Source organism: Argentina silus, assembly GCF_951799395.1.
Source record: "Argentina silus genome assembly, chromosome: 19".
Lineage (NCBI taxonomy): Eukaryota > Metazoa > Chordata > Actinopteri > Argentiniformes > Argentinidae > Argentina > Argentina silus.
This window is the reverse complement of record NC_139673.1, coordinates 8,358,799-8,382,572: the sequence shown is the minus strand read 5'-3', so window position 1 is coordinate 8,382,572 and position 23,774 is coordinate 8,358,799. Positions and strand designations below refer to the sequence as shown.

Below are 23,774 nucleotides of genomic sequence, written 5' to 3'. Positions count from 1 at the left end.
TGGAACATTTAATGGGATGGAGATCAGACGTTTAGTGGATCTCACATGTTGCCAGTTGCGACTGTTAACTGGGATGAAATTAGACTGAAAACAGACTGCCCGACTGGCAGAGTTTAGGGAGTATTTGTTTAGTAGTCCAAGCCCCTTGTAGTGACCATGACAGACTGTAGTAACCATACAAGGTAACTGATTTAATTGACTTTGTTCTATTGGCATGGGTGGTGTGATTACCTGGTGGGGGCATGGATTTTCTCAGTCAACTATGACAGTGTGGAGGATGGCAAAGTCCATGTTTGCGGAGAGAAAGTGTGCACCAGTGCGGTTGGGATGGAGTCCATCTCTCTTCTAGTATTTACTACGGTTCCAGAAGAGGTCGAAATTGTCAATGAAGTGGATTCCAAGGGTTGTGCACTCTACCTTGAGCCAGTTGTGGAGAGAGAGAAGCCTGGTGAATCGGCCATCGAGTTGGTATTGGACCAGAAATCAGGATCCTTTTACCTGTGGACAGGACTGTAGCCAGGAGATGTCTGAAATCCCCCTTTAACATCTCAGACTGCTGTTTCCTGGAGTCATTCGACCCAACGTGCACAATGAGCCTGGTGCACTCTGGGTGGTGTTGTAGTGCTGTGGGTAGCTGTTCCAGGATGTCTGACACACAGGCTCCAGGAAAACAGTAGGTGTGGCCCCCCCCTCACTCTAATATCCCTCACGATGGAGCTCCCAAGGACAATGGTCGATGGGGGAGGGTGGTCTGGCTGAGATGAACCAGGTGGATTGTAGGATCTGTAGGATCTGCTCGACTGAGGATGCCGGGATCTGGTTGTGTATGTGTTATGTTCATAGTTAAAGTTAATGGGACTACTTTTATGTTATGCGCATGTACCTTTGAGGTAGTACTGAGCGGCGCATTGATACAGTAAGCTAGAGCAGTTGTGCTTTGGCAGAGTAACGAATGTAATGTAACATGCTCATAGAAAAATCCAGTAAAGACTTTTGTTAACTTTACTCCGGTGTTCATTTGATGTATGTTGTGAAAGTGCAATACACAACAGTATGGGCTGGATGTAGACACTGGAGCAACAGACACAGAGACAGTAGACACCGGGGCAGAAGTAGGGATGACAGGGGCCGCAGCAGTGAGGATGGGCACTGGAGGGGCAACTGAGGCATCAGGAAAACCAGCAGGAGGTGCAGACTGGGTGGCCTGGAATGTATGTAACTGCTCCAGAGCATGGAACTTGTTGCTGAGGTGAAGGACTTCTACAAGACCGAGAGGCGGTGACTGTCTTCCTGTCCACAGTCCTCTGAGGTGGTGGTGCAGGCCCCAGAGGAACACCTTCTGCAATGTTTATTTCCCCGAGCAACAATCCAGGGCTCTGGGGCAGAGGGAGTAGAGCAGTGCAGGTTCTTTGGTTTAGCCCCCAGGCTGGGCCAGGGATCTTCCAGGGGGACTGGTGGAGCTTGATCCACACACTGTGTAATTGATTCCTATGCAAATCAGAGACACTATAAAAACAAAGATATTCATTCCAAAATCGCATGAACTATTAAACTTGCATTAAGATGGGCTCAATTCAACTTCAACTGAGTGACTTTTCTTTGCATTTGAGCTAATTCAGTGTCATAGCAAAGGGTCTAAATACTTATGTAAATTAGGTATTTCTGTATTTCAATTTAATAAATTTGCAGAAATTAAAAAAAAAATGTTTTCACTTTGTCATTATGGGGTATTGTGTGTGGATCGATGGAAAAAAAAAACTATTTTGAATTGAGTCTATAACACAACTAAATGTGGAAAAAGTTAAGGGGTCCAAATACTTTCTGAAGCAAGGTACTAGGCCTAATACTAACCACTATCTAGAAGCCTAAGTGAATAATAAAGACATAAAAACTACACCAGTTGGTTCAACATTTTATTTTTTTTCAGAGCAAAATATATTAGACTATCACTCACAAAAACACAAATGTCCACATATTCTACTGTCTCTGCACATTTTCATACTTTATAAGTGTACTAGTGACACGGTTATTGGGAGAGATATAGTTGTTATTTTCTCTAACATCTTTACAGCTTTGCCTTTAAGATCACAAAAAAGCACTAATCATTTAAATTTAAAAGCATGATAGATTTAATTTACCTGCAGAGACAATGAGTACTGCAGAAATCTTGATACAAGATGTTTTGCTTCTAGGCTAAAGCCTACTACAGCAACATAACTGAATCAGCTCCTCTGAAAACAAAGACAGAGTTGCACTTCGATTTAGAATTAACCATCTATACCTAATGATATAGTGGAGGGTCCTTTGTTAGTAGCAGCGGTACCATTCTCCTTGGGACTGTCACTTTCTTTATTATCCTCCATCTTCCATTTGATTCCAAACAAGCTGCAGAGCTTCATCAGCATCAGGTCCACGATCTCCTCCTCTTCTGAGGGCTGTGGAACAGAGAACAGACAACTCTGAGAACTAGGGTACATTCAAAAATATTTTAATTGCAGATTGGGTTCTACATAAACCTACAGCTGACATGATTGTCTTTTCTCCATGACAAAGCGGATATCACCAACATATAGAGTACCTTGTGATGCTTTTGCTCTTGACTGAATGCCACCAGGATGACAGAGATGAAAAGGTTCAGCACCACAAAGGTCATGAACACAATGCAGGAGCCAATGAGCAATGCACCAAGCAGGGGGTTGTAATTCAGAACCTGGATTGGAGGAAAAATAACCACCAATCAAGTTATGCCATCATGACCACATACTGTAAGTTGTCAAAGTGTAACTGTAATAGAATTCACTAACCTCATCATAGTTAAAGATGCCCAGTTGCAAGCTGATCATGGTCTGAGCCGCATTCAGGAGAGTCCTATAGGAGTACAGCTTCCAGCCATACATCAGATTAGACTGTTGACAGAAAATAACCATATTTAAGATGCCTCATATACTGTACTATGAAAAATAGCAAGACGATGCCCAAGATGGAAAAGGAAGTTGGAAAAGGACATCGCATTGGTGTTCCAGAAAAACCCTTACAGCTACGGAGTAGGCCAGAAACATGATGGTCATGACCACGAGGAAGCCTGATATGTCTGTCCAGGCCCGTTGCAGTGTAGCTGTGATCATGTGCAGCTTGGGGTTGAGCCTCAGCAGGTGCCACAATTTGACTGTAGCCAGCAGCACCAGGAAAGCAATCAGATACCCCAGCACTGCATCAGCTGTGGCTGTCTCATGAAAACTGGCAAACCTAAACCAAGAGCAAAGAAACTGGATTTCACTCTGGAAAATAGACCCTTGTTTTCTCTATAAAAATAGAATTAGATAGAATTTATTTTCTACCAATGATTCTCAAAACAGTGTTCACTTTACTCACTGGTCTTTGTGGCTCTGGTAGTACGCCATGTCCCGATTCCCCAGCAGAGTCCTCTTGATGAAGACAGACAGTGCGCTCCAGCTCAAGATAATGATGGCCAATTCTAGCAGGTTCCACTTGCTCTTGAAATACTCCCATTTCTGCTGCTTCATCAGCTTGCCCTAATGGGAAGAATCAGACTGAGGAGGAACTTCATGGCCAGGGGAGACACCATTATGTCATCATAACCATTAAGCCTATAGTTAAGAAGATCATTCAAGAAGGATAAGCAACACAGTAAGATATGATATTAAAGTCTCCAGACAGGCTTACCTGAACAAACATGTAATAGAAGATGAAGAGGAAATAAATGATCTCAGAGGCCATGACAAAGATGTGCAGGCCACCAGTGGACTGGTACAGACGAACACTCTGCAGCTCACTGCGAAACTGGAACGCTCCTGAGAGAATGATTAGAAGTGCAAATAAATGTGTGTTTTTGGTGCTTCAGAAATGATTCACTGTGCTGCTCTCATAGTGCTACATAGCAGATGTCTTACCTACAGCTGTGGTCTCCAGCATGAGTGTGACAATGCAGAAGAGGTTGACATTGGCGTTGTACACAGTGAACTCTACAAAAATTGCCCGGGTGTACATGTCAAGCCATGTGTTGTCAAATAGGTACTGAAGGGTCCTGTAGTCACAGAAGAGCAGAAAACATTGGGTTAAATAATCCAATATGTACAACTGAATTGAATAGACGTTTTCTTATCATTTTACCTGCTAGCATTCTGTACGTCTGGGCCTAGGTCCACCACAAACCCCCCTCCCCTATAGAGGACCACGTTGCCCCAGATGGGGAAGGCTCTGAGTCGGGCCTGGGTTTGGTATTGCCAAGGACTGCGGAGGAACTGGGAGGCGTTCTCACCCACAGAACGGTTCCAACCTGGCCCATAGGAACCCATATCCTCCATCTCCCATGAATATGGAGCATGACAGTCTCGGCCAACAGATTGTCGAATGGAGCGGGCGATTCGGCAAGAGTTTTTCTGCACCCTCACCTGACGAAGACGGGCATTACCGACCAGTTTGGAGTTACCATCTGTGATGAACCCTATAACAGAAAATAATGGTATTAAGGCTGGCAAAGGCCTGCCATAGCTTTATATAGCGTCACTGTTCACTGTTCATTTTAGAGTTTTATGTTTCTCCATGAAATGTAGAGAATTCTACCTGGGTACTCTCCAAAGAGGTTGCTGAGTAGAGAGGTGTTAGCCCAGGTGAACACATCTCTGTGACTCATGCTGTCTGAGATCCCTTTGCTGAAGCTCTGCTGAATGTGCCGGGTCAGGAAATAAGCATTAGGGTCTCGCTGGCCGTATGCCACCAGGAGCAACATCCACATGAACCCCATGTAGGCTGCAACAAGAACACACACCTTAGATACCTGCACTCATGTACATTGTGGTGGACTTGTGAATTCAAAAGAGGTCCCTCTTACTGAAAATCTCCTTGAAGAGGGCAAAGACCTTCTGCTCTTTGATCATGTTGTTCCTCATCCTCTCAATGTCGGTGGGAGGAGGGGGCTGGTAGAAGCTGCATGTGCTATCTCTCCTGGCTGCCCGCACAGCATCAGGATCATCTGCGCATGGAATAAATGCATTTCATACCTGTCGCTCTTGCACCAGTAAACACAATTGCCCTCCAATTGCCATGGGAGTACTGCTTCAGGGCTCTCTCTGGGGTTAAGATAAGGTACCATGAGATATAGGCAAGTACCTGGGTTCCTGAGAGCCCCCTCCAGCTGCGGATCTCCATACTCCTCCTGATCAACTTTCTTCAGAACAAGAGCAAAAAATGCCGCAAAACCAAGCACCTGTGACAAAAGATCCACAATCAATAACAAAAATGATATCCATGATGTATTATGTCATATTGTACCAAGTAATCTGATGTGTCTCACCTTCAGAGGCTGGGTGATAAAAAGGCTCTCAAAGAAGGACACCACCATGGAGATGAGCCAGCTTATAGAGCGGTCCTTCCCATAGGTCAGCCCATACATCATTGTGAAGTATCCTGAAACACCGCTAGTTGCTATCACCAGTATCCAGCCCACAAACACAAACCACCAGGGGAGCCCCCCCTTCTTACTACTGTCCCCGGCAATGCTCTCTGCTGGGCTGGGGCTGCGAGCTAGCTGGTCACCTCCCAGGCTGGAGGAGGAGAGGTGGGACTCTAGCAAACCCTTCATGCCCTGCACCTGCTGCACGGCCCGCCGGTAATTGTCTGGGTCGGGGAAGCGAGAGGGTCCCAGTAGACTCAACTCCTTTTCAACGTGGCGTAGCTGCCTGTACAGATACTGGCTGTTGGTGCTCCGTTTCTGGACTCCGTACCCAGTCTTCTCTGGACTCCCACACAGGCTGTTCTCTGGCAACACAGCATTCAACTGACCTGTTAATAGGCCTGATAATACATTTGTCATATCAACCTCTTATCCAGTGAAGCCATAACATCAAGAGGCACAAAGAAACACTTCTGCTTTAGCTTGGCTTCACATTCAGGTCAGAATGCTAATCTACCCTGATGTAGTATTATCATCTACAGGATGTGGGATTTGGAGTGGAAATTTACCCTGCAGATTGACTGCCCCCAGTGAGAGGATGAGAGATCCCTCTCTCTTGGAAGTGTCTGTGTAGAACTCCCCGCTAGCTCGGTTCTGCTGCCTGATAATGTCCTCCACAAGAGAGAGCAGAGTGTTGATGTCTGTCTTTCTTCCCGGCCCCAACTCCAATTCCAAACGTGGGATGGGGCTTTTCATGGCCTTGGAGAGTGACTGGGCGATTCTCTTTATGTCCTGTGATGAATACATAACAAACTTGCTAATTTAACATTCCGACAGACAGTCAAGCTTTATGTTATAAAGGGTTTGTAACATGCTTATAATCAGTTTGTAGACCATTGCTACTTTTTGGCAGCCTGAGTAGCAAAGTGATGATCACAGAATTCTAATCATTGAGTTAGTACTGATCCAAAAACTATAGCTTTACAAATTCGTTATATTGTCTTAATGCGTTACCCAAACAGGAAAGTACCTTGATGACAGTGTCTGGTGTGATCTCCTTGTGGTCCCTCTGTGGGGAGGGTGGCTGAGAGGGAGACACACGGCCAGTTTTCCCCTGCTTGGATCCCTCTGCCTTGGGCTTCCCAGGCTTCTTCTCTCGGGGGCGGGTGTTTCTGAAGATACTCACAATGAGGAGATTAACTGGAAACATGATGAATGAACTTTGAACTCCAATCATCACCTGTTGCCAGGTGAACTCAATATGACCTTCAGAGTGAGACAGATAAAGGAAGAGGGAGAGAGAAAAGATGAGCTCACATCACACGTAAAAAATTGTCTCCAAACAGTACCAATTGTGCAGGCTTTCCTACCTAGGTCCATAGTCTGCTCAGAGGGGTCGGTAGGAATACCCCAGAACATGATGCTGGTTAGCATGGTGCAGAGCAGCAGAGAGAAACAGCAGGACACTCGCTGCACACATGTAAAGGTGCTACTTGGGGGCCGGCTGACCACAGAGAACCAGATGTGGCTATCACGGAAATCCTTTGCTGTCTTCATGAAGAACAGATTACTGAAAAATGTACAACCTATGAAGCTGCGGTTACCATGACAGACATTTCTTCCATGTTTTCATATCTTGCCATATCAAGATGCATTTATATCCCATCTCACCTGAACCTCTTCAAATCCATATCCGAGGCAACAGGGAAAACTTGATCAAGAGCACAATCGCCCATATCGATAGCCAGCCATGAATTACACAGAAAGTGCCATTTCTGTCCTGTCTCTAGATCCTGCACCATCACTTTGTTTATGTACCTGCATGAAAAACACTGCTATCATCCACATCTCATGAACATATTGCTGTGATTCTAGTAAGATGCATAGTGACAATAATGTAAGACGCCATCAGCAATGGGTTCCCCTGCCCCTTACTTACCAAGCAGGGTGTCCCCCTGAGTTATCATGCCAGAGCCTGATGCTCTGCAGCTCCCCCAGGGAGAAGGGTGTGGTCAACAGGAACATGTCCACCCCGCCCCTCTCAAACACGGGTCTGTCAGGGTCTGTGAGGTGGTGGGGCTCACTCTCTCCCTCCGTGCCCAGCAGAGTCACTGTAACCTGCAGTAGCCACAATAGAACGTTTTACCAGAGGACATTGTCCCACCATACAGCACACTTGCCTGGGAACTGGTTGCACTGACCTGAGAGGAGGTGGAAGCACCACGCCGATGCCCGGTGCTGATATTCAGCATATAACGATACTCAGCCAAGGGGTCATTGTCCTCCAGCATTGTCACCTTCACCTAGAAGAAGTAACACTTTGAACTAAATCACACACATCAAAGCCAACAGCGAAGTTAATCTATTCACAAAATGGCACATCTAGTAAGCGCTGTATACATAATAGTCCCTAATGGCAGTAGCATTCATTTGAGGCAGACCTTGGCTGTGTCCTGGATGTCTTTCCTGCGTGCCCACAGGATCAACAGGAGATAAGCAAGGAAGATGGCACCTACAAAGCATACCACCACGGGGTTGTTGGCAAAGGTGGAAAAGAGTTCTGCTGTGCGGGACACGTCCACAAGGTTGGGCATGATGAAGAAAGAGCTCCCGAATAAGGTCAAGTGATTACATAGGCACTGGGTGACGAATGGTGTGGTGAAAGGACCAACCTAAGGAGACAATAGTTGGTTTATGCATTATAGTTGGACTGTTCAGGGAAACTTGTAAAATGAGGTGATGTTATAGTACTTTTTACACTCACCCTGCAGCCATCTTCACTCCAGGCGGATTTGGTTTCATTCCAGTATTTGCACTGGGTGGCGATGGAGGTAACAGACACAGTGGCATTGACTGATTTAATCCCTGGCTCTACAATGGGTCTCACCACCAGGTAGTGCACCCCAATGTTTCCTGCCCTGTCTTTGGGACTCAGTATCCAAGTGTATCTCTCCTCTGTACCAAAAATATACATTTGTGCATATATTAATATTGCACAAATGTACAGTACATGTTTCATGTGAAATATGTGATTGGTTCATGTTATCCTTCACCATTCATTAGTACATTTAGGAGATATATCACCTTGTGTGTTGCCCTGGTGAGGCATCTGAGTCTTGGCTATGTATTGCTTATCATTGGGGTAGTCCTTATACCCAAGGAACAGTATAAACGATATGTTTTCTGAGGGGTCCACCTTTAGTACCAGTGTTGCATCCGGTGAAGGGACATCAATGACCAGTGTGCTGTAATTACCAAGGTCCAGGATTGTGCTGTTCTCTTGCCCACCATCAGGCCTTGGTAGGAGGATCTATGAACCAGCGAGGAGATTCATTTACCCAAAATACGGTATGCATCTGTTTCAGAATGTACATCATGTGTCTTATAGCTTGATGTGCTCTCAACAGAAAAGCCACCACTGAAATCTAGTCCAGGATCTGCAGTACCATGCCTGTAATATCAGAGTGTATTACCAGGACAACCATTTGGCACTGGTAATACAACAGAGTTTATTACCAGTGCCAAATGGGGGCACCCTAACGATACGAACCTCAATCTCCTCTGACAGGTTCTCTATGGGGATGACTGAGCCATTTTCTCTGGTGAGGGAGACAGAGCCCAAGGTACCGCTGATATTCTCTTTACTCCAAGAGTACGGGTTATTCTCAAAATTCATCATCTGGAATAAGAAAGAAATTATGAGCCAAGAGAGGGTTTAAACCATACATGACACCATAATCAACCATTATGACAAATGAACACAATGCAAGTCCTGCTCACCAGTAACGACATGCTAACAACTGCTGCATATACTCACCCTCACTTGCTTGCACACACACACACTCACATGCATGCACACATACACACTCACATGCATGCACACATACACACTCACATGCATGCACACATACACACTCACTTGCTTGCACACATACACACTCACATGCATGCACTCTCACCCGAACATCAACTGGCTCCTCTGGAGAAAGGATCTCCGCACCAAGCGGAGGGAGGGAAAAGCTGGAGGAGGAGGAGCTCTTTGGGATGCTTATGGACTGCATCTGAATGGTGTCTGGAGTCAGTCTAAGATAGGGCAAATTGTCACTCAAGATTGAGGCAACCTTTCAGATATGTATTAATACAAACAAAAAGATGTCTTACATGCCTTTTGACATTTCGTACACTACAGGTCCCTCTATTGTACCCTCTGCCTACACTTACCTGTTGACATAAATGCTGATTTTAGCAGTGCTGACAATGGCTGGCCCTTCATCAACCTTTTTTCCATTCAACAGTGCGCTTTGCACATCGTCAATTCCATGAAGAAGAAAATCAGAGACCTTTTTCTAGAAAAGACAAACAGCTTAGTAAGGAGGACAGATACATCAAATTTACTTATATCAAACTTAGTGAAGTAAAAAGTGTGCTTTACATTTGAGGAGAAATCCAGGATATTACTGGCTGCCTCCACAATGGGTGTAGCTGCATTTACCACCTCCTCATCTCCACCATCCTGACTGATATTCATGGAGAGGAGGGAAGAGCTGAGGTCTGCAACGAGGGAGCTAGCTTCCACCTGGAGGTGGACCACAGATGAAAAGGAATCATATTATTTTATTCTTGGTAATATTTTCAGTGATATGTCTTTTGTTGTGTGATATACAATGGTCCCCTGCTCTCACAAGGGGCTAAGTCTATCTAATTTTACCTGAGCAGAGGCACTGAGCTCATCACTGCGCTTGGTGAGTCCTACCACTGCTCTGGCCGTCATCTGCACTTCCTGAGTTGAGTTACTGGGGGCGTTCTGCAGAACTGTAGTTATTCTGGTCAGCATCTGTTCTCGTAGCTTAAAGGGAGACACCATTGGACAACAATTCTTGGAGCTCTTAACCTGGATCTTCTGCACGTAAATTGTATGATTCCGTGTCGAAGAAGCGGATCAGAATGCTTCACAAACATTAGATTTGTAAGTCTATCCAAACAGATTACTCCATGTGTCCCATACTCCCTCCCCCTCCTCACACCCTCTACAGATACCTTTTTCCTGGCACCCTTTTCCGTCGCATTGGAGTCCTGATTCAGCATGTCGGACACAGATTGGAACATCTGCCCCAGTGTTTCCCCAGAGAGCAGCCCTAGCTGTTCTAGTCGAGCCACAGTGTCCTTAACCACAGACTGGAGACCCTGCACTGAGGACCTGGACTCGGATTTTCTCACCTGGAGAGACAACAATTCAAGAGTCATGTTACTCTTGATGTGGAGTAGTCTCATGGATGTCAACCCAATGGAGGAGAAAGGCGAGACAGATTTCACATGTGAAATCATTATTTTTTTTGCGTTATGCTTGATGACTGGAATGACAAACCTGAGTTGTGATTGTAGTGCTTGTCTTAGTGATCCCATTTATTACAGTCGCCACCACAGCCAAACTGTAGTTGTTGCTGCTCTCCCCTAGAGGGAGGTAGATGGACTTTACCTCATTGGTATAACTGCAGCGCAGATGTTTGCCTGAAAGATTACGAAGAATGAAAACCTCTTTGATTAATGTGGAAACTAAATCAATATAACATGTCTTTATAGCCCCCATTAAATCATTAATTCCATTAGATTGACTGTGGGTAAGTGAATATTATATTACAAGACATGTATGCAGATTAGGTAAAGCAAACTTGAAAAACACACTAGAAATAGAATATATACATATATTAGTACCTGTATTAGTTTTAAAACAGTATTGGCAGATGCCTGTAGAGCAGAAGGTTGTTGTTGTGCAGGTGATATTGAAAGCATCCAAAACAGAGCCTGTCAGAGGGGATATGCTGCATGAAGGGGGACTGTGAGTGGTAGTTGGGATAGTTGTGGTTGTAGCTGCCGGTCCTGGTATCTGAATGGTGTACTTGGCAAAGCCAGATTTCGTCTCACCTAAAAGAAAGAAATCACTTCTATGAATGAATCTACCCAAAATATCCATGAATGAGTCATGCATACCTTCAAACAGCCAAATATAATCAAACAGACATAATCGAAAAACAATTGAAGAATCAGAATGCCTTCATGAATCGTTTGGACTTGTGTTCTTTCAAATTCCACATTTTCAGTCAAAGCATATGCTAATAGCTTTGATGTCAAGTTCAAGAAACTCAACATACTTTTGACATTAGATACAACAATTACTGGTACCCACCATAAGCGATCACACTGAGATTCTGAGCCTTAGCCAAGGCTTTTTTTAGATATTCTTTTGACACCGTATATTCAGTGCCATCTTGTTTCTCGATCAGTGGCTTTTCCCCAGTCTTGATGTAGCAATTTGTAAGAGAGCCCTAAAAGAAAAAAGCTCAAAATTCTAAAGTATGTAATCATAGGACACTTACAGTCTTACTGTAACTTACATTACATTTACATTCAGCAAATAATACAGTTTATTCATGCTTCTTTGTCTTATTTGTACGGCACATGTGACAACGATTACACCTGGGGCAACAGGGGTTAATTAATAAATGAAGGCCCTAAAAAAGCACTTACTGTAGTAACACTTAATGGAATTCATAAATATGCCTGTCTGAAACATGCATTATAAAGGAGTCTCAGGCCTACCGCTGAAGGGTCTGGGTCCTCAATATGCCAAACCACTTTTGGGCAATTCGGATTGCATTCCAGTTTTAACTTTACATCACTGTTTGTGTCCACTGTGTTACAATTAGAGCAACTGAAAGAATAAAAGTTAGCTTTTGTCATACAGAAGATCTTCTAAAATATGAATCATGTGCTGAATGCGGACTCAATCAGGCAGATAACTTGTTCCTTTGATAACCATGGCATCAATTCAAAACTAGCCTTATCATAGATTGATACCATCATCATTCACCATTATCCCCCTAAAATTCTTAAATCTTTTTTTTGTCACTTCAACATTTTTTGAGGATGCATTATGAATAAGAAAGTGGTCTGAAGCTCGCCTTCCTTTACCTAATGCTGATGTCGTTGAATTCTTTTGGAATAACCGTGATGCATCGGGATGCTGACATCCTGTCAACCCATGTGTGGCCCACCTTCCACTTTAAAGTAAAAGTACATTCCAAAAACTCAAATGGGTTTGGAAGACAGTCTTTTTTAATCATGTGGGTCTTGTCTGTTGAATTATCTTTGCATTTTGCATGCTCTGTTGGAATAAGTGGGGTAAAATGGTTTGAAAACATCATAAACCTATGCTGTAAGAATAGATAAAGTTCCATTTAACATTCAACATTCTATGACCTGGATACCAGTGAAATACTGTGGTACATTACAGCAACATATTGAAACTGCAACTACCTGAAACAGATGGATAGTAATTAGAGGTTTGTTTGCATCACAGCCCAAAGGGGTACACCTTTTAAGAACCATTAGTACTTACTGCACTCCCATTCAAATTTGCTCCACTTTCCACTAGATAGTCCTCCCAAGCCAGTTACACCAAGCATGACGCTCTGAGTGTTGTCAACAATAGTGTCTGGATTGGCAGTGATTTTCAAGTCATAAGCTCTAGAAACTCTAACATGTCCCTCAGTCTGATGATAAAAACAAATGGATAACAGACATTAACAACAAATGTTTGTGGTTGGCCAATTATAGACAAATTATATCAATGCCAATCTAATTAATAAAGCACAAATTATCACCATCTGTAGATAATTTTTGTGACATACTGTGTTTCCATGGTGTTGGTCTGAGTAATTGCCACAGACGGTTGTGTTCCACATATAAGCATCTACATCCATGTCTGAGAAGATATTCCAAGCTCTTACTTTCACTTGTAAAGCTCCTGTAAAAAACATATATTAACATCTGTTTTCAGTGTTTCAGTTTTTTTCTTCCTGATTATAATTTGTTGGATGAAACTGATATCTGAAACAGGACATGCACCTTGGACTGTGGTTGAGATATTATAAAGCTGCAGGCTGTTGTTTAGCATGTCTCTGTTCTCTGAGAAGCTGTCGTTGTCTCCAGACACCTGGAAGAAGAGCTGCACTGGGGCTCCCTGGTCCAGGGAGACACTGATGTAGAGGTCAGAGTCTGGACACTCGCCCTCCTCCGCCATCATTGAGGCCTGTAGACCCTCAACAGGCTCCACCAGGCAAAACTGCAGCTCTGTGGACACTCCCAGGGCGGTGACCTTGTTAGACGCATGCAGGGTCAGCTGGTGGCAGCCAGGACCCAGTTGCTTCCCCATCTCTGGACTGATGGTGATGTTGTGGGGGACGATTCCTCTGACCACTGATGAATTGGCCATCAAAGTCTCATCTCTCTGGATCGTGTAGGTCACATTTGTACCTGCAGATAGCAAAGTAGCAAAGTAACTACTAACTCTAACTACATTTTTTCTGTCATAAAAAAATGTCTCTCTTGTATTTTTTCCCTGTTGGTTTCACCTACCTGCTTCTACTTCAACCTGAATTTGGAATGGGCTGCCGTAGAGAGCCTTGCAGTTAGTGCCATCTGTTGACTGGTTCATGCTATAGCACTTGATGAAACCAAATTCCCCAATGGGCTCCTGAACGGTGATGCTTTTCTGAGCTGTCACATGCCACTCACTGGTGGTACACTCCACCCCAACCATGAAGACACCTGGGCGGGTGTATTTGTGCACCACACTGCTCTCCAGCCTGTGAGAGGACAACATACATACAGTGCCCTGGGTAAGTAATGGGACTACTTTTGGCTCTACACACATTTGGATTTGAAATCAAACAACTACTATGAGATATTATCATCTTTTATTTGATGGTTTGTGTCCATATTGGTTTCACCATTCAGAAATTTCAACACTTTTTATGCATAGTCCCTCTGTTTCAGGGTACCCACAAGTGATGTGACAGATGTATCAAATGTCCAAATGAAGCACTCATGTTTAGTATTTTGTCAACAATCCTTTGTATGCAATAACTGCCTGAAGTCTGCGACCCATTGACCTCACCAGACACTGGGTGTCTTCTTTGGTGAGGCTCTGCCAGGCCTGTTCTGCAGCCATCTACAGTTGTTGTTTGTTTTGAGGTATTTTTGCCTAAAATCTTATCATCAGGAAATGAAATGCATGTTAAATTAGATTTAAATCTGAAGATTGACTTGGCCAGTCAAGAACTTTACACCTGTTTTGGGCCATTGTCTTCCTTTATGATGAAGTGAAATGAATGTCATTTGGATTTTGAGGCATTTGCTTGTACTTGAGCAGACAAGATGTTTCTGTACACTGCAGAATACATTCTGCTGCTGCCATCAGCAGTTACATCATCAATTAAGTTTTTTTGACACTGTATAATATTGACACAGTCAAGGTAGCCGGTTCTAGTGGCAGCTATACATGGTCTAACATTAATACCCCCTCCACCATGTTTCTCAGATGAGGTGGTGTGCTGTAAATCTTGGGCAGATCATTTTTTCTCCAAACTTTCCACTTGCAATTACTCTGGTACATGATAATATTCATCTTATCTGTCCACAAGACCCTTTTCCAGATCTCTGCTGGCTTTTAGGTACTTTTTTAGCAAACTTTAAGTGACCATACTTTTTGAGGATATCTAGTGGTTTTCACCTTGCAGTGAAGCCTCTGTAGTTCGGGTGGTGACGTATTCTGCATATGGTAGTCTCTGAAACATTTACGCCTACTTTCTGGAGAGTGTTCCTGATCAGTGGGACAGTTGTTTGGGCCGTTTTCTTAATTATGGTGAGCATTCTACTGTCATCTACTGTAGAAGTCTGCCTTGGCCTACCAGCCTTGCGATTTCTCAGGTCACCAGTGCTTTTTTTTCTTTTTAATGGTGTTCCAATCTGTTTCCAAGACTAAGGTTTTGGCTATGTTTCCGATTTTTTCTTTTCTTTTTTTCTTCCTTGACTTTCATTGACACTTTGGTCCTCATGTAGAAAGACACCAAGAGCAGACTCCAGGGCAAACGTAAAAAGCCTATAATCAATACAAGACATTGACAACTCTCTTATGCCTGCACAAATCATGTGACGGAACACACCTGACTTACCGGAAATACCTGTCAAGCCAATTGTCCCATTATTTTTGGGTACTCTGAAATAGGGTTAGGGTTATAGGGGGACTATGCATAAAAAGTATTGTAATTTCTGAATGGTGAAACCGAAATGTACACAAATACCATCAAATACAAGCTGAGAATCTCTCAGTCATTGTTGATTTCAAATACCAACTTTTGGAGTGTAGAGCCAAAAGAAGAAAAAATGCTTCACTATCCCATTACTTACACAGAGCACTGTAGATGGTTGGGTACTGTAATAAAAACCTATCATCTAATATGAAACTATTTGTGAATGAATTGATGAGGTGCTGAGAATGAATCTGATGTCAGATGAGATGCTACTCACTCCTCAGGATTGTAGGGATCAATGGTGTGCCCATCCCCAGCACTCAGGGTGCAGGTGAGATTGCCCTGGAATGGATGGAGGAGCCACTTCACTGTGATGGGTACATCATCAAAGACAGTGGCCAACTTGCTCAATAGTAAGTGGAGACCTGTGGATCACAGACACAGCTGTGATTGTTTGTACCTGACCATGATCATAATTTCCCATTGGTGTTATGCTGATTATGCAGTGTCATGTTTTACATTGTGGTTACACTGAATATGTATCATCCAACTGATAAGAGGTAGACATGTCCCATGCAGATAGACACGTAGTACAAACACGGTACAACAACAGAGGAGTTGGTTTAAGCATAATGCCAGGTAAGTGTATATGTTATGGGGATATACTTATGGGTCTGCACTTCGCCCTTGAGTTTATCATGGTAAGATAGATAAGGAAAGAGACAGTGAGAGAGACAGGGGTAGAGTGGTCTGACCGTCTTTGCAGTGGTACTCCACAGAGAGGTAGCTTCCCAGTCCTGGGCACGGTTCAACAAAGGATGACACATCTGCAGCGGCCTGGCACGCCTGAAGTCCACGGCACTGTCCTGGAAATGACATAGAATTCAATGGAGATGGAACATTTAAAACTGGTCTAACAAACAACAGCAAAGGCATTGATTTTGGCAACATTTGGCACAAGTGCTACAATTATTAGATATTAACAAGTACAACAAAGCCATCATCATCTTCATCATCATAGATCACTGAATATATCATTCATTGTAGAGTTAACAATGTACATGGTCTAGTCACAATGCCTTCACAATGTTTGCTATTCATACATGAAACATTAGCCAAAGAGCTCATACAAGCAATAATATAATGGTCAATATTGATGTCAGTGAATTTGGATTTCATATATCTAACAACTCTGTCAAGCATGTAAGAGGATTAATTTGGTGGGTTGGGTTTAAATCTTAGCATCGTACCAGCATCTATACAGCTTTTATGGTTTTCTTTATGACACAAAGACATATTTTCTGGTGCTTTTCTGAGAGCTACTTACTAGAGTAAAATTTAGTTTCAGTGTATCTAGCCTTTTGTTAAAGCTATGTTTGTTCTACAATATTAACAGTTCTATTAGTACCAAATATAACACATATGTTATGATTTAATCAAATATCCACTATTAGCATATTTGAATTACTGATATCTAAATGGCAAACTGTCCGACACACAAAAAAGGGATTGATTTATCTCCTACTGAAGCAGGAACCGGGAGGACAGTACAAAGGCCCAGTCTGTAAACAAATGTTTCAGGCCCCTCACCTTCCAATGTTGCGATATTGGAAAAATGGATTGTTCTTAAATCAAAAGGTTCTTACCAGACATTATTAATATATCTTTTATCATTATTAATATATTTATATCCTATAAAATGTAAATGATCTTGCTACTATTCATTTTGAGAAAAATTAGATAGGATCTTGAAACCATGGAGAGGGAAATACTTACCCTGATTAATTCGCTAGTGATTTCGCTGTTTACATATCTATTCATGGCTCTACTGACTCCTGGAGAACCCTTTTTCAAGTTATGTGAGCAAAAAATATTTGTAAAAAATTGGAATGGTAATCCAGATAAAGTTAAACATATATCCATGGTTTCAAGATCCTATCTATTTTTGCAAAGAGTGAGTTTGGACGGCCTCTTTGTTTTTATGAGGATTAAAACTGCCTATTTCAAGTGGATTGACAATGGAACACTGTTTAAATCATCGTCCTTTTTGAATTAAGCCATACAGAGTTGGCTGCAATTCCAATTTCATCCTCCAGAAAAGGAGGAGGAACAATTCACACAGCAATCCGAGAATGGATCTGACTCCAAGGTCCAGGAATGGTTGTTAAGTCATAATATTGGTGTGCAGACAGACATGCAATCTACTGCATATTTTAAGCAGTTTTTTAGTCCAAGCCCATTAATATGAATGGGCCCTAATTATAACCCTAACCCTAAATATGAATATACTGTGCATTATAAAGGCATTATGCTCTTAAAAAGCTACAAATGTTCAAGTATCATGAGTGAAACATTCATATCTAAATATAGCATGTGTAATGTGTAATGTAGCATGAGCATACCTGTTACTGAATCTACAACATCAATCCAGCTACACTCCTCCTGAGTGGATGTGGGTGAGGTAGCAGGATGTGACCGGCAGTAGTGAACCGTCTTACGACCATAGAAGCTGTCATCGACCTCTATCACTTGACCAGAACCACACTGCAATGTGGCATTGTGGTCTGCACATGCAATGAAATGCTCAGACTCTGAAAAAAGAAAGAAAAGTGTTTTCTTTTTAACAGTTTAGGTTAATAATTTCAGAGGGAACACACACACACACACACACGTACGCATTTTTGGACTGGATTTAATATATGCATTTCTAATACAAAATGTTCTGAATCCATTTTCGAGTGTGTTTAAGCACACACACACACACGCACACGCACACACACACACACACACACACACACACACACACACACACACACACACACACACACACACACACACACAGATACGCATGCACACACACACACACACACACACACACACACACACACACACACACACACACACACACACACACACACACACACACACTCAGAGCAAATACATACCAAACTGGCAGATGAAGCGCAGCTCCTGGCTACAGTTGGCTGTGGCCTCCCACTGAAATCCTGAGTTCCTCAGGATGTGGCCACAGCCAGCCCCAGGAGCCGGGTCGTTCACCCAGTTGGAGTAGCTGACATCAGAGCCATCGAGCCAGGAGAGAGGACCTGAGGATGTCACACATACCAAATTAGGAAAATGTATTCTGTTCTTAATGTTACCACAATTGGCTGTTCCCTTCTGTTCAACCTGTCATGTGTTTAGTTAAGAATAGATAATAGAATAGGGTAGTTTTTTTATGGCAAGTAGTTATGTACTTCATGACGGATGTCAGAGGCAAACAAATCACCTCAATAGCAGAATTAAGGACATAACACAAGAGAAACAAAGCCATTACAGGACCAGGTGGTGAATGGGTGATAAAGATTGGTCCTTTGTGTAAGGAATTACAAGGACCCTAAATCAAGGGACTGGACAGTGTTTCTCATCAGGCGAGTGCTGCTAAAAGGATAATGGTGATCACTGGCTCTTAGCAATGATCGGACATGAACAGGATACAAATCTCCCAGTATAAGGCCATCTGAGTTAGGAGATAGTCACCAAGCCCACAATCTCGAAATCCCAATTCAATTCCTGCAGAAGAATGATTGCATTTTCAGATTCTATTTTCAATACTAGATTCAACATCCAGATATATTCTAAATGCACCATAGTCCTTCCTCTCAAGATGTGCACAGTATAACAATATTTAACTATGATACGAATGCTATATACACAATTAAGTACTCAACACAATTATCAGAAGTGACTCAAAACATGCATATTGTGTTTTGAAATCATAACAAGGTTGTTGTTTTTTTAATGTAAACCCAATACAAGTCTTATGATACACTGAATGTGATTGAACACACCATTACAGTGAAACAAAACACCCCAAATGGTCAGTAATTCAGAATTTTGGCATAGAGAGTGTACAGCAAGATAATGCTGTGAATAAAACATTTTGTTTTTTCGGTGCGCTTAAAAGCAGCATTTTAAACACTAAAACACGGTTTGTATTGTATGTTGTGGCAGGCTGTGTTGGCACAGTTTTGGCAAGCTGTGTAATCCATGTAATCAAATACCTTGTGTAAGTACTTGTCACATATATGTAAGTCAACAGTCAATGATAAAATGAGCTATGAGAGAGAAAACATGTGCAGTGATTTTTGCAGCATAAAGAAATATAGTTCCAAATAATAGAATAACAATCTGCAGTGATGGGGTTTGAACCTTATTTGTTTGTCAGGCAACTACCCTACCCACTACTCCAAAAAAAGATTTACCGTGAAGTGCAAGTTTGTTAGGCTTACATAGGCCAGGATCATTACAATTTTATTAAGAATCAATGCTTTACACATCATGCTGTACTTTGTTTACAGGAGCCTGTGGGACGTATCCTGGAGAGAGAACGGCACTGCCAGTGTGCCATAGTTGCCAGGCAAAATGTACACACATAGATATAGATTATATTATTTATATATGTATATATAATATTTGTACTGGAGGATTGTAAGTAAGAGATGAAACTGGGAAGTCAGTCATTTAAGTAAATTGTAAAACCTGAAACTTGAACCCAGGACCTCAGTATAGAGCCTGTTTACAAGACAAATATTTAGATTTTTAGAAAGATTACGATAGAGGATTTTGTGAACTATTAACATATTGTGCTGAAAACAATTCACACAGATTTTAGTTTTCCTAGATTTCAAGGGGGAACAAAAGATACAACACAATACTGTAGCTCTGCCTTGGACATATAAACTCAAGTGTTGCAATCGGACCTTGAAGAAGGCCTCTTGGCTTGGTAGTCGCGTGTGTTTTCCACATGGGAGACCCGGGCTCGAACCCCGTCCCTCTTAGCAGTGTAGGTTCTTGTCTTACGTAGCCATACCTCAAAATCACGTGCTTGAAAGCGGCTGCGAAAGGTCATATTTTGATTGGCTCTGAACAGAAGCCCCATCAACTTTTTTAACAACATATGGACATTGCTGGTGGTGTTATTTTTCCTGGAATTATATTTTGGTTGTTGTAACACTACCCATGTTTGCTACCAACTGCTGCGGTCAGGCAAACGCCTTCGCTGTCATGCATCAAGAACAGAGAGACTAAGGCTGAGTTTCTTCCCCCATGCCATCAGGACCCCACCAGTGCCCCCCTCAAGTCACTCACACACTCACTGACATCATAACACACATGCACACACATAAATATCCATTGCAGACTCATCTTCCACTGTAATTATCTCTACTGTCAACCTGTCATTGTATATAGCCATTCCATTGTGTGCATTGCTTCACCACTGTTTATACTGCTTATACTGTTTATACTGTTTATACTGTTTATACAGTATTAATATTTTTTATTATTTCTATTTTATTTTATTTTATTTTAAAACTTATTGTTGCACTACTCTGTGGCACTGTCACTTTTGCATTTCACTGTATACTTGTATGCACGTGACAAATAAAGAATCTTGAATCTTGAATCTACCATATCATACCTTTGTAGTGTCTTAAAGATACATTATGGAGGATTTTGAGCCAAAAGGAGTTCCCTAAATAGTCAGAAATAATGCCCAGAAATGATCTTATTGGTCAAAAAGGGGCACACCTCTCAATGCCTATGAGCATAAGCTTATCTTGCCATGTAAGAATATAAGAGGATTTGATAATCATACACTCAACTCTCAGCAAAACATGGAGGTAAACAATTTTCAATTAAGTATTTCAACAAACCTGATTAGAGGTGTGTTAAACAGACTAACCTGTCTGGGAAAGGTGTTTTAAATATGTGGGAACAAGAGGGTGTTTTTCATTGGCTTCTGTGGCACATTTTAGTACCTGCTCAATCAATGACCTGTAATAGGAAGCATTAAAAAGTATGGACACTCACCCTTCTCTCTGTCAGAGAGTGGAGTGTAAGGCCAAGTAGTCCCCAACATTGTTGCTTTTTGAGGCTTTTATACTGCTTGTAGCTGAAAGTGACCATGTTTGATACATTACCAGTAAGTACTTGGAATCACTGATAGTTCCCGTATCACTCTTGGTTATGCATACACACTTGATCAATGCAACTATACACACACATGGTAGTAAAGCCTCAAAAAGCAAAGGTGGTCAATTCTTATATTCACACTTCAACTGCATTCTATCAGCATCAGTGGCAGAGGTGTGTCTTTCCTGTTTAATGTTTCCTTTTGAATTTAATCGGCTGAGCAAACAATGGATGCTGATGATGAAAAACTCAGCAGCCAATAAAAAAACATGATTGTCCCTGTAACCGAGATAAGATGGTAAACTCACTACTCAAGTTCAAATACTCCCATCCGTGCTGTCAAATTGCTAGCTTTTCGGTGGCGTTGCTGGATTCCTTCGGTATTTGGGAGAGGTGGTCAAGTGTGTTGGCAATGCAGAGATCACAGGTTCAAGTCTTGAGTGGCGCAACTTGGAATGCGAGGACTGTTTGCAGCAATTTCACATCTGTTTCAATCCTATATTTTAATATGGTAGTCCCGATGAGGAGTGTATCAAAAACCCCTAGTAGAGAGGACTCCCAATGAAACGTGTATCAAAACCCCCTAGTAGAGAGGACTCCCAATGAAACGTGTATAAAAAAAAACTCCCAAATAGGAGTTTATCAAAACACCCGAGTAGAGCAGGGACTCCTGATAGGGAGTGTATCAACATATCATTAACAGTGGTTGGAAACCTCAGAGGAAAGCGTGTCATAGAGCTCCCAACAAATAGGTGTTCTAATTCTGTACATGGAGTGTTTCAAAACACCATTGCATGCATGCTCAAACACCTCTAGATTAGAGTTCTGGCTATCTGAGAGGTGTTCCACAACTCTTGAGTTATTGGTGTAACAGCACACTATGTCATGTTTCAAAGCATCTCATAATGAGTGTTTCATACATCCTGAAACTTGTCTCAAAACCTTCACAAAAATGTATTTCAGCACTTTATGTATAGTCTGAAAACACTAGCGAAAAAAAAGGTTTTGAATGCTTTCTATATGTTATAAATCAGTCATCAACGACACAGTCCACATACACTCACTGGCCACTTTATTAGGTACACCTTGCTAGTACTGGGTTTGACCCCCTTTTGTAGCCCATCTGCTTCAAGGTTCGACGTGTTGCGCGTTCAGAGATGGTCATAACCTTGGTTGTAACAAGTGGTTATTTGAGCTACTGTTGCCTTTCTATCATCTCAAACCTTTCTGGCCATTCTCCTCTGACCTCTGGCATCAACAAGGCATTTTCGCCCAGAGAACTGCCGCTCACTGGATATTTTCTCTTTTTCGGACCATTCTCTGTAAACCCTAGAGATAGTTGTGCGTGAAAATCCCAGTAGATCAGCAGTTTCTGAAATACTAAGACCAGCCTGTCTGGCACCAACAACCATGCCACATTCAAAGTCACTTAAATCAACTTTCTTCCCCATTCTGATGCTTGGTTTGAACTTCAGTAGGTCGTCTTGACCATGTCTACATGCCTAAATGCATTGAGTTGCTGCCATGTGATTGGCTGATTAGATATTTGCATTAAAGAGCAGTTGAACAGGTGTACCTAATAAAGTGGCCGGTGAGTGTATATTCCAATAGACGTTAGCACTGTAAACAGTGTCAGTGCAATCTTCTTCCAAATTCTCCTGTCAGTCATTCATTTAATTTCTAATTTTCAAGTCATATGTTAATGCCAGTTCCCTGGCTGGCCCCTTACCCTCAGCTGCAGCAGAGTCCAGTGTTAGGTTTGGGAAGGCAGGTGCCAGCCCTAGCCACCAGTCTCGCTCCAGCTCCAGGTGCTTCTGAAGGAACTGTTGGGTTTCATCATTCAGGATGAAGGCCAGATGTCCACCGCCACGCTCACACCAACCCTGCGCACCGAGGAAGGAACGCTGTAGGCCCACAAACTCATAACAGGAGCCGTCAAAGCTCTCCTGGTACTCTGGACAGGACAGAGCCTCTGTTTCATCCTGAGCACAAGACGGGCATGTCAATAGAAAAGCTGTCAAGATCAGCAGGGAGACAGTGGTGCTGTCCATCTCCATCTCTTCACCTGTGCACTGTTACCGCCAGCATGGATACAGTCTCTCTTTAAAGGGGACTGACGTCAGCTTCTCTGCCACCACACGTCAGCCTCTCTGTTTGGGCCCCAACAATGGACTTATCGCTAGGCTTCTTGACTTTGTGAGGTCCCAATTGATGCATTATTCTTGTACAAAAACAAACAGAGAAGGACAGGCTTATTGTGTATGGGCTGTAATAAGGACATCAGTCCCCTGTGTCAA

At 42.5% G+C, this 23,774-nt stretch overlaps 1 protein-coding gene across 1 annotated transcript; it reads right to left on the bottom strand.

Moving 5' to 3' along the window:
- Window positions 1-1,414: 1,414 nt before the first annotated feature.
- On the bottom strand, window positions 1,415-23,528 carry LOC310819556 (polycystin-1-like protein 2; the record flags this gene model as incomplete). Its single annotated transcript, XM_083690858.1, has 39 exons — window positions 1,415-1,488; window positions 2,282-2,435; window positions 2,579-2,710; window positions 2,805-2,906; window positions 3,036-3,246; window positions 3,373-3,533; window positions 3,685-3,812; window positions 3,912-4,045; window positions 4,132-4,465; window positions 4,585-4,770; window positions 4,853-4,993; window positions 5,131-5,227; window positions 5,315-5,778; window positions 5,983-6,205; window positions 6,444-6,679; window positions 6,784-6,983; window positions 7,085-7,231; window positions 7,353-7,531; window positions 7,615-7,716; window positions 7,855-8,085; window positions 8,178-8,368; window positions 8,498-8,723; window positions 8,964-9,092; window positions 9,373-9,496; window positions 9,635-9,759; window positions 9,846-9,989; window positions 10,122-10,259; window positions 10,451-10,630; window positions 10,779-10,921; window positions 11,126-11,335; window positions 12,810-12,963; window positions 13,102-13,217; window positions 13,319-13,726; window positions 13,829-14,058; window positions 15,782-15,929; window positions 16,260-16,370; window positions 17,907-18,095; window positions 18,450-18,608; window positions 23,207-23,528. 39 exons carry the CDS (start codon window positions 23,526-23,528, stop codon window positions 1,415-1,417), a joined length of 7,083 nt encoding a protein of 2,360 aa, XP_083546984.1.
- Between the last annotated feature and the right edge of the window lie 246 nt (window positions 23,529-23,774).